Below are 11,757 nucleotides of genomic sequence, written 5' to 3'. Positions count from 1 at the left end.
GCCTGCTTCCTCCTCCTCTCTCTCTGCCTGCCTCTCTGCCTACTTGTGATCTCTGTCTGTCAAATAAATAAATAAAAATCTTAGAAAAAAAAAATTCCTTTTAAGAAATGCTGAGTCTGGCCAAAACTGAGGCCTCTTCATTTCCCTCTCACATGGCTGTCTCCTTGCTTGCACCTTCTTTATCCTCTCTCCCTCCGCAGCCCTCTCCCCCTCCCCAGGCCGGTAGCCTCAGAGTGTCCTTGGTCACAGGCCTGCCCCAGTAGGCCTCCCCCGGAGCCGCGCTCCTTCTCTCAAGAAAGGAACGAGGAGGAGGCCTGGAGCATTCCTCCACGTGGGCACGGGGGCGGCCATCTCACGTTCTGGCAGGAGCTGTCTGCGGGGCCCGAGCCGCAGCCCGACCTGCCCGTACTCAAGATGGCGGTCGCGGAGGGCGTGGCCAGCGACTCGGAGGTTCCGAAATGGTGAGGAATCATGGCGGCCACCGAGGAGCGGATCCGGGAGGACGGAGAAGAAGAAGAAGAAGAAGAGGAAGCAGTGAGTGGCACGACCGCGGCCTGCGCGGCGGGGGCGGCGTGTGGGGCAGCTAGTCGGGACGCGGCTGGCGGGAGGGAGAGCCCGGGCCTCCGCCCTAGCTGCCAGACGGTAGTAAATGGGGAAGTAGAGGACGTTACCTTAGGCAGCGTCGCTTGCGTCCTCTCGTTCCAAGCAGGACCTGGTGCTCGCCAAGGTTGGGATCGCTGCCGTGGGGGTTTTTGGCTTCGCTTGTTAACTGCTTCTTCCTACACACTCGCGCTAGCACGTTAACGCCTCTTTTTCTTCTACCAGGAGCAGTTGGTTCTGGTGGAGTTGTCGGGCATTATTGATTCAGAGTTTCTATCAAAATGTGAAAATAAATGCAAGATTTTGGTGAGTCTAGTTGCATTGGGTGATTTCCGTAGATTTTCTCACATTTAAAGAAGAATGAACAGTGAAACACGTATCCCCAAAGATCTATTCCTCGTGACAAAGCGCTGGATGCTAAGGACAATCAGAGAGAAGCACAGAGGGACTATGGGAGCAAATAGGAGAAAATGCCATAGTCGGCTTGAGGGTCTGAATGTGTACCTGGGGAGAGTTAAAGATGTAGAGGAGGTAGCGTTTTGTTATTAACCAGTATATTTCGAAAAAAAAATACATTGTTTTAGATTGTGAGCGGGGAGAGAAAACAATGCAGACAGGCTCTTCCTATGTGCATGCAGAGATTAACTGGAGAAGGGAGGCAACCTAAGAAAAGACTTTTCAAGACCTCACACTCTGCTATTGACTTGAGCTGTGGTGTCTCGTTACCATCTGTTTTTATCACTTTACATGAAAATCTTTGAGCTACTGTTGACAAAACTTTCTCTGTTCTTACCTTAACTTGAGGATGTTGATTGAAATACAGCTTGCTGCTTGGCTACGAATGCAGCATTCTTCAGATTGTAACTGCAGTGATCAGAGCATTTTTAGCTTACCTTGCACTTGCTAGGACAAACTCCGGAGGTTCCCCAGTTTTGGAGATCACTCTCCTTGGTAGCAGGGCTCTTTGTTTTTTGGTTTTAATTGATATGTAATTGACATACATCATTATATTTCAGGTGTACAACATAATGATTTAATAGTTGTATGTACTAGGAAATAATCATCACAGTCAGTCTAGCTAATATCCATTTACAATTTTTTTTTTTTTGTAATGAGTATTTTTTTTTCCAATTAAGTAAGCTTTGTGCCCAACATGGGGCTTGAACTCACAACCCAAGATCAAAAGTTGCACGCTACAGACAGCTCACCAGGCACTGTGTTGTAATAACTTTTAAGATGTTACTCTCTTAGCAACTTTTAAGTGTACACTATGGTATTAAGTAGAGTAATGCTGCATATTACATCCCCATATAACTGAAAGTTTGTATCTTTTGATTATCTTTACCTATTGCACCCAACCCCTCAAGGATTTTTTTTTTTTTTTATAGAGGGAGAGGGAGAAGCAGAAGGAAAGGGGGAGGGAGAATCCTAAGCAGACTCCATGCCCAGCATAGAGCTCCAGGTGGGACTGGATCTCATGACCTACCTGGACTGAAATCAAGAGTTGGATATGCTTAACCCACTGAACCACCCAGGCTCCCCTGCAAGGCTTTTTCTAATGATGATTTTTTTTAATGACTTTGTATTCTGTTGCAGGGAATTGACACTGAGAGGCCCATTCTGCAAGTGGACAGCTATGTCTTTGCTGGAGAGTATGAAGGTAGGAGGCTGTCACAGATGAAACTCCTTTTTTTATATGATTTTCAGAGAAAGTTACTCTTATTTCTCAACAAATTGCCTTCAACTTTTCTGCAGACACTCTTGGGACCTGTGTTATATTTGAAGAAAATGTTGAGCCCGGTAAGTGTGTGTGTAGCTGACTCAAATCTTTTTACTATGAAATACTGCCAGCTTACTTTTGTACAGTAGTTAAACATCTCATGTGCCCATTGTCTAGGTATATCAAATCCTACCATTTTGCCAGGTAGTTAAAATACATTCCAGATACATTTGAAGCCTTGTGTATAACCCTCTCTAAACCTATGCCCTTCCTCTCTTGGTAATCACTTTTCTGAATTTGATGTTTTTCTTTCTTTACCTGATTTTGTATTACATAGATATGTATCCAAAGACAGTAGTAGCATTTTTTTGTGTATTTTCAAACTTGATACAAATAATAGCATATTATATGTATCATTGTATATATTTTTTCAGGTACAGATAGGTTTTGAGATTTATACAATTGGTAGGTTCTATTTTCCCTGTTGCTAAGTATTCTATTTGTGACCATACCACAGTGTATTCTTCACCAGTAATTATTAATAACTATGTAATTAGTTACATAGTAATTATTTCACCAGTAATTATTAATAACTATGAAAATTTATTGAATGCCTACTCTATGTCAGGCATTGTTCTAAATGCTACATGTATTAACTCGTTTAATCTTCATCACAAGTCTGTGAGGTCGATACCATGGTTGTCTTCATTTTATATTTGAAGAAACTGAAGCACTGAGAGGTAAATAACATTCCCAAGGTCATACACAAAGTAAGAGAGCCAGGATTTGAACCCAGGTGGTGTGGTCCAGAGCCTGTAATCTGAACTATACTTTTTTTTTTTTTTTTAAAGATTTTATTTATTTATTTGACAGAGAGAAATTACAAGTACACTGAGAGGCAGGCAGAGAGAGAGAGAGAAGGAAGCAGGCTCCCCGCTGAGCAGAAAGCCCGATGCGGGACTCGATCCCAGGACCCTGAGATCATGACCTGAGCTGAAGGCAGCGGCTCAACTCACTGAGCCACCCAGGCGCCCCTGAACTATACTTTTTAACTCACTGCAGAGATGCTGCCATGAGTATTTTGTGTCTCGTGCATGGATGCAAAAATGGCCCTAAGATATACACTTAGAAATGGAATTATTTGATTGCTGAGTGTGTGTTAGGTTTAACCATATGAAATGACCCATTTGAACTGAGTATGGACGGCTTCATGTGGTTCACCCTAATAGGTAGTGCTAGGATCCTTTCTGAAGTGTACTGTCAGTGACCTATGGCAGCGTGTGGAAGTTTCCAGTGTTCTTCACACCTCCAGCTCAGAGCCTTATACTCTCTCTTGCCTGCGCCCACAGTTTCCTGTAAAGCTATAACCTCAGGCAGCAGGTTTTCTCTCAGTCTTCTTTCATGATTGAGAACATCCTCATACCAGACTCGCTTCAAGTAGTAAATCTGACTTTGATGCTTCATTTTGAGTGGTAGAATCTGAGACTTCATGACCCTGTAAGGCCGCATTCCTGGTCCCACTTCCCTGCTTCACGGCTGGAGCCTAGCAGGCCGATAGGTTTAACTTCATGCACAGCTTTGTGTTTTGGTCCTCTGGAGATGTTGTTTTGGGGTCTAGTTTTGCCTTCAGTTGTTATGTATTTTATCCGTCATTTCTCTTTACTGGGAGCAGGAGGGATGAGTTAAATTTTGAACTTACTACACTATCTCACCAGGAAGTAGTTCAGTCTGACCCTTTAACTGGAATTACTGAGGCTTAACATGATTATTTGGTGGCATCAACAGTAAAATAATTGAGTTCATTTTATGTTCTAGGTGATACAGAAGGCAGTGATAAAACAGTGCTGAAATATAAATGCCATACAATGAAGAAACTCAGCATGACAAGAACTCTTTTGACAGAAAAGAAGGAAGGAGAAGAAAACATAGGTTAGTTCACTTAGCTCTCTGAAAGTAGGTGATTTACTGTTGGCTTTGACAATGACACATTGCTGCCAGGACATACCTTGTAGTAACAACTATGTTCTATGGAAATCAAGAGTGCTCCCTGAAAAGTACCAGATATAGATTTAAAATTCATTTGAACTGTAGGGGCGTTTGGGTGGCTCAGTCATTTGAGCTTCTGACTCTTGATCTCAGCTCAGGTCTTAATCTCCTGGCTGAGTTTGAGTCCCATGTTGGGCTCTGCTCTGGGCATGGAGCCTCCTTTAAAAAAAAAAAAAAAAGATAAAATAAAAAAAATTCATTTGAACTTTAATGTAGCAAAGGGCACTGGAGACATTTAAGAAATTTCTTATCTCCTTTGCACTGGAAAAAATCGTGAGGAGTTTGTCAAGAACCTTGATAGATTTCTAACCCCTAGGGAATTCAACAGCTACCACTACCCACACCCCTCCTGTAATTAAAAGTTCTTTGTGAGTGGAGATGATAGAATCTGGATTTTCAAGTGAAACCCTAGAGGATCTCCTAGAAACTTGTGGCAGTGTGGCAGCCTTCCCCAGGAAGCTGATAACTGGAAGAAGCTAGCTTTATATGTTAGGGAGGGACTGTAAAACCACAGTTGTTGGACCTGAGTTTCATTCTTTTTTTTTTTTTTTTTTTAAGATTTTATTTATGTACTTGACAGACAGAGATCACAAGTAGGCAGAGAGGCAGGCAGAGAGAGAGGTGGGGAGGCAGGCATTCTGCAAAGCAGAGAGCCCAATGCGGGGCTCGATCCCAGGACCCTGAGATCATGACTTGAGCCGAAGGCAAAGGCTTAACTCACTGAGCCATCCAGGCACCCCCTGAGTTTCATTCTTAACGCCCATCCACTGAGCTTTCTCCAGTGGTCACCCTGAAGTGGAGACTTTAGTCTAGTGCTTCTTGCAGCCATAGCACGCACATGTTTGTGGAGATAAACAGATAATCACTTGACAGTTTAAAAGCTCATTGCTCCTAAGTGAAATAAGAGAGAGAAAGACATGATTTCAATTATGTGGATTATAAGAAAAACAAACGAATAAACAAAAATCAGAAAGAGACCCATAAATACAGAGAACAGACTGGTGGCTGCCAGAGCAAGAGAGAGCTGTGGGATGGACAAAATGGTTGAAGGGGAGTGAGAGATTCAGGCTTCCAGTTCTACATGAGTAGGTCATGGGCGTTAAAGGTACAGCATGAGGAATACAGTCAGTGGTATTGTAATAGTGTTGGGTAGTGACAGATGGTAGCTACGGATGTGGTGAGCATAGAGTAATTTATAGGCTTTTCAGATCACTGTATTGTACACTGTGTTGTACACCTGAAACTAATTATCACTGTGAAACTAACATCACATTGTATGTCAACTCTACTTCAATTTTAAAAAATTTTTTAATTTTTATTTATTTATTTAAATATTTTACTTATGTATTTGTCAGACAGAGAGAGTACAAGCAGGGGGAACAGCAGGCAGAGGGAGAAGCAGGCTTCCTGCTGAGCAGGGAGCCCGATGTGGGACTCGATCCCAGGACCTGTGGTCATGATGACCTGAACTGAAGGCAGACATTTAACTGACTGAGCCACCTAGGCACCCTCAATTTTTTTTTTTTTTTAAAGATTTTATTTATTTATTTGACAGAGATCACAAGTAGGCAGAGAGGCAGGCAGAGAGAGAGAGGAGGAAGCAGGCTCCCTGCGGAGCAGAGAGCCCGATGTGGGGCTCGATCCCAGAACCCTGGGATCATGACCTGAGCCGAAGGCAGAGGCTTTAACCCACTGAGCCACCCAGGCGCCCCCACCCTCAATTTTTTTTAAAGATTTTATTTATTCATTTGAGAGAGAGGATGAGCAGGGGGAGGGGCAAAGATAGGAGAAGAGAGAAAGCAGACTCCCCACTGAGTGGGGAGCCTAACATAGGACTTGAGCCCAGCACCTAGAGATGATGACCTGATCCAAAGTCAGACACTTAACCGACTGAGCCACTCAGGTGCCCCGCAACTATCCTTCAGTTTTTAAAAACTCACATAATTTGAGAAAAGGAAAAAAAAACTTCATTGCTCAAAGACATATTTTGGACTCTAGTGTAAACAGGACTCTAGGGACGCCTGGGTGGCTCAGTTGGTTAAGCAGCTGCCTTCAGCTCAGGTCATGATCCCAGCTTCCTGGGATCGAGTCCCACATCGGGCTCCTTGCTCGGTGGGGAGCCTGCTTCTCCCTCTGCCTCTGCCTGCCATTCTGTCCGCCTGTGCTTGCTCTCTCTCCCTCTCTCTCTGACAAATAAATAAAATCTTTAAAAAAAAAACAAAAACAGGACTCTAGTGGTGAATATTTATGGCTTGGTTTATTCTGTTTTAAGGAATAAACATTTGAAAGTACATTAATCACGTAGAAATTAATTATACCAATTACACATAAAAAAACTTTGTTCCTAACATGTATATCACAAAACTATCCTCCTTTTTAACACTATGAAAAGAACAGGAAGAAAGAGGTACTTGAAATTCTAGAAAGATTTTGAAAGGTAGTTACATATGAGATAGATTAGCTATTATTTATTCTTTTTATTTTTTATTCTTTTTTTTTTTTTAAAGATTTTATTTATTTGACAGAGATCACAAGTAGGCAGAGTGGCAGGCAGAGAGAGGAGGAAGTAGGCTCCCCACTGAGCAGTGAGCCCGATTCAGGGCTCAATCCCAAGACCCTGGGATCATGACCTGAGCCGAAGGCAGAGGCTTTAACCCACTGAGCCACTGAGGCACCCTATTTATTCTTTTTTAGAGAAGAAAGTTGTAGAATTTTCTTTTCTGCAGTCTTTAATAATCTAATAGGCCTTTGCAAAGATAATGGTATTTTGCTTAATTACATAAATTAGTTAGCCAACTAGTCAAGGCTGTATTGGTTATGTATTGCTGCCTAGTAAATTATCTCTAAACTTAACGGTTTAAAAAAACAACAAAGATATTTTCCACAGTTTCCATGATTGAGGAATTTGGGGATCAGCTTAGCCAGGCAGTTCTGGCTCGATGTCTCTCTTGATATTGCAGTCAGTATGTTGGCTGGGTTGCAGTGACCTGAAAATCTAAATAGAAGATGGCTCCCTCGCATGGTTTGTGCCATCTTTTAGCAGGAGGCCTCCATTTGAGGGCCTTCCTGACACGGCAGCTGGCTTCTTCCAGATCAAGTGATCCGTGAGAACAAGGTAGAAGCCACAATATGTTTTATGAACCAGCCTACAAGTCACATTCTGTCATTTATGCCATTTCCTGTTCATTATGGGGAGAGATGACACAGGGGTAGGAATACCACCTGAAGACCTTTGGGGACCAACTTGGAGGCTGGTGATCAACCACGGCAATATGCTGCAGGTAGAACAAAATAGAAAAAGATAAGGTTCTCACGTTCTGGGAATTTGCACTCTAAATCCCATTGAAACACACGTATGAATGTGACTCAACACCCATTTCATTCAGTCTAAGTATTTGGAATGTGCCACGTATCATGATAAATATCAGAATAGGCTTGATGGCTTCAAGGTTTTGAACTTGTTGACTAGGGGAATGATGCTATTGGATGGGGAAACCAATGAGAGAATAGTTGAAGCTGACTAGAGAGAAAAGGACTAATCAGCTTTTGATAGAAGGATATTTTATGTTAGTAGTATTAGAAGACATGGCATCAGCTGTAAGGATGTTTCAACAAATTGTCACAGAAGAGTTGGTTTATGGTGGGGAATAGGAGCAGTGGGAAGTGTGAACAGGGTGGCAAAGGTAAGTTGCCGTATCTTAGAGATCTCTAATGGCATTTTTTTTTTTTTAGATTTTATTTATTTATTTGACAGAGAGAGAAATTACAAGTATTCAGAGAGGCAGGCAGAGAGAGGGGGAAACAGGTGCCCTGTTGAGCAGAGAGCCTGATGTGGGACTTGATCCCAGGACCCTGAGATCATGACCTGAGCCGAAGGCAGAGGCTTAACCCACTGAGCCACCCAGGCGCCCCTCTATCTGCATTTTGAAGATGACATAAATAGCTCAGACTTGCGATAGAAATTAATGAGGATCCATTGAAAATATTTGAAGGGGTCATAAGGATAAACGAAAAAAAGGACTAGCATTTTTCTTTTTTTAAGATTTATTTATTTTAGGGGGTGCCTGGGTGGCTCAGTGGGTTAAGCCGTTGCCTTCGGCTCAGGTCATGATCTCGGGGTCCTGGGATCGAACCCCGCATTGGGCTCTTTGCTCAGCAGGGAGCCTGCTTCTCTCTCTCTGCCTGCCTCTCTGCCTACCTGTGATCTTTCTCTGACAAATAAATAAATAAAATCTTTAAAAAAAAAAAATAAATAAAATCTTAAAAAAAAAAAAAAGATTTATTTATTTTAGAGAGAGTGCACACAGGGGAGGCACAGGGGGGAAGGAAAAGGAGAGGGAGAGAGAATCTTAAGCAGACTCCCCACTGATTATGGAGCCTGATGCAGGGCTCAGTCCCACAGCCCTGAGAGTGTACCTGAGCCAAAACCAGGAGTCAGATGCTTAACCAACTGAGCCCACCTGGGCGCCCCCAAATTACTAGCATTATTGAAACAATACTTGATTATAGCGGTGGGTGGGTTAGGGCTGTGACTGGAAGTATGAAACGGGCAACAATTTTTTTCAAGTTTTTTTTTGTTGTTGTTTTGGTTTTTGTTTTGGAGAGGTGTCTTATAGTTGGATGTTCCAACTCAAAATGACATGTGAGTGTTAAGTTGAAAGATGATAGGGTAGTATCATCTATTACGGAAACTGAGGAGAAAATTATAGGGAAGTGAAAGACTTCTATAATGCTTGAGGTGGCAGTGAGAACTCAGATTATCTCAGTGAGTTAGGAATTAGACTCAGGAAAAGGGGCTTGAATAGTAACTGAAGTTGATTAGTTTCAGTGATTTTTTTTTTTTTTTTTTTTTGTGGTCTCAATTATTTTTAGAAAATTTTAATTGGAGGAGCACCTGGGTGGTTCAGTCAGTTAAGCGTCTGCCTTCAGCTCAGGTCATCATCTCTGGGTTCCGGGATCAAGCCCTGGGTTGGGCTCCCTGTTCATCGAGGAGTCTGCTTCTCCCTCTCCCTTTGCGCCTCTCCCTGCTTGTGTGCTCTCTCTTGCTCATGCTCTCTCTTTCTCATGAATAAATAAAACCTTTAAAAAAACTTCTAATTGAAATATAATTGATACACAATATTAGTTTCAGGTGTACAACATAGTGATTTGGTAATTATATACATTACAAAGTGCTCACCATGAATATAGTGACCATATAGCTTCTACAATATTATTGACTCTATTTCACTTACAGTGATTTTGATGTTGCATATAGTACAGGCCTTCCAGGGTTTCCATGTAAGATGGAAATAATGTGATTGTTTATCAGTAGTCATGGCACCATGTTCATTGGTTTATGTTGAGGCTTTAGTTTGACATGTATTCATAGGATGAAAATTTAAATTAAAGAGAGGGGTGGCTCAGTTGGTTGAGTGTCTGACTCTTAATCTCAGTTCGGGTCTTGATCCCAGCATTGCTGAGTTCAAGCCCCACATTGGGCCCAACACTGGACATCGAGCCTCCTTTAAAAAAAAATTAAAAATAAATTGGGTGCCTAGGTGGCTCTGAGTTAAGCCGCTGCCTTCGGCTCAGGTCATGATCTCAGGGTCCTGGGATCGAGTCCCACATCGGGCTCTCTGCTCAGCGGGGAGCCTGCTTCCTCCTCTCTCTCTCTGCCTGCCTCTCTGCCTACTTGTGATCTCTCTCTGTCACATAAATAAATAAAATCTTAAAAAAAAAATTAAAAATAAATAAAAATAAAACAATAAAAAGAAATACATGTAAGTAACTGAAATTCCTTTTACATATTTCTTTCTTGGTTTGTCCTCCCATCCCTCACTAGGTGGTGTGGAATGGCTGCAAATCAAGGACAATGAGTTCTCCTATAGACCCAACATGATTTGTAGCTTTCTGCATGAAAATGAAGATGACGACGTAACTCCAGCCTCAGATAAATCCTTGGAGTTGGAAGACCAAGAGATTCCAACGAAAAATAATTCAAACCTGGGTTATGAACAGGGGAAATCACTGAACTTGGAAGTAGAGAATTCTGGTCCTCTAATTGATATCCCTTCTTCTGAGACAGAAGGTTATGTTTTTATGGAAACTCAAGATACTGTCTAGGAAATCACTCCTAGATGAAATGTTTCTCATTATAACTAATAATGAACTTTTTGGAGTTTTTATATAAAATAATCGTGTGGCTTTCAGTTCACTATATTACTAGTTTTGTTGTCTATACGTGCATTTCTGATCATAGCACAGTTTAATATACCAGAGTTGTTAAGGACCAGATATGAATTGAATTTTTAAAAATCTGGTATAAATGACTATAGGGACCCTTCTTTAAATTTCTTTAAATTGGAAGTTTTATTAAGGTAAGTGTATAAGTTTTTTTATTGCATCCATCACAAATTACTACAAACTTAGTGGCTTAAAATGACACACGTGTATTATTATATAGTTTTGTAAATCAGCTATCTGACATGGGCTGGGCTAAAATCAAGATGGTGACAGGACTTCATTCCTTTCTCAAGGTTGAGGGGTAGGGGAGACTGTTTCCTTGTTCATTTAGTTGTTGGCAGATTTCAAATCTTTGCCATTGATGGATCAGTGTCCCATTTTCTTGCTGTCATCTGAGGGCCATTTCCAGCTTCTAGAGGCTGTCTGCATTCTTTGGCTTATGGTCCTCTTCTCTTCAAAGCTGGTAAATCTCTTCCTTCTTTTGCTTCGTCCTATCTCTGACCCACCTTGCTAATTACCTGACCCAGTATCTGTTCTTTCCTTAATTCTAATCCGAGAATTATTGGTGTGTATCCATATATGTTATCCATTGCGTATCCATATATGTGTAAATTTGTGGCCATATGAATAAGTTCTGGCCAGTGATACGGAATTATAAGTGTTGAGTGATGGATGCTTCTGGAAAGTTTTCTTAAACTTTAAGGCATAAAGAGAGATGGGCCAGTTCAACTTCTCTTTTTTCCCCTGCTGGAACATGGTGGCTAGAGCTTCAGTAGGCTTTTTGAACTGTAAAGAAACTTTGGAAATAGAAGCCATGAGTGGCAGAGCAACAAGATAGAAGGTTGGATCCTGATATGATGCTGCCCTGGACTGCCAGGAATAAAGATTAATAAATCTTTTCTTTTTTCCCCATGGTGAAATGGCTCAAGTTTACCTTTGGCATTGTTTCTGGAAATCTACTAGACAAGGTAATAATTGAATGTCAACTGTGATGTGAGGCAATGTTGTTTGTGATTAAAAATGACTCTTTATTGGGGTGCCTGGATGGCTTAGTTGGTTAAGTGTCTGACTCTTGATCTCAGCTCAGGTCTTGATCGCAGGGTTATGAATTCGGGCCCTGTGTTGGGCTCCACACTGGGCATGGAGCCTGCTAAAAAAAAAAAAAA

The 11,757-nt window shown here is 41.7% G+C and overlaps 1 protein-coding gene across 1 annotated transcript; it reads left to right on the top strand.

The window, feature by feature from the left end:
• The first annotated feature begins 292 nt into the window (after positions 1-292).
• Positions 293-11,511, top strand: GTF3C6 (general transcription factor IIIC subunit 6). The gene is made up of 6 exons (XM_082750773.1): positions 293-534; positions 826-906; positions 2,197-2,260; positions 2,356-2,400; positions 4,136-4,249; positions 10,191-11,511. The coding sequence occupies exons 1-6, from the start codon at positions 472-474 to the stop codon at positions 10,469-10,471; spliced, it is 648 nt and encodes a 215-aa protein (XP_082606899.1). The 5' UTR covers positions 293-471; the 3' UTR covers positions 10,472-11,511.
• The last annotated feature ends 246 nt before the right edge of the window (positions 11,512-11,757 follow it).

Source organism: Mustela nivalis, assembly GCF_964662115.1.
Source record: "Mustela nivalis genome assembly, contig: HAP1_SCAFFOLD_1840, whole genome shotgun sequence".
NCBI classification, from domain to species: Eukaryota; Metazoa; Chordata; class Mammalia; order Carnivora; family Mustelidae; genus Mustela; species Mustela nivalis.
Note: the sequence above shows the minus strand (reverse complement) of the source record. Positions and strands in the feature narration are given on the sequence as shown.

Coding starts and splice junctions, on each gene's coding strand:
- GTF3C6 (XM_082750773.1), top strand. CDS start 472: ATGGCGGCCACCGAGGAGCGGATCCGGGAGGACGGAGAAGAAGAAGAA. Junction 2,401..4,135: donor TGAAGAAAATGTTGAGCCCG/GTAAGTGTGTGT, acceptor TTTATGTTCTAG/GTGATACAGAAGGCAGTGAT. Junction 4,250..10,190: donor GGAAGGAGAAGAAAACATAG/GTTAGTTCACTT, acceptor ATCCCTCACTAG/GTGGTGTGGAATGGCTGCAA.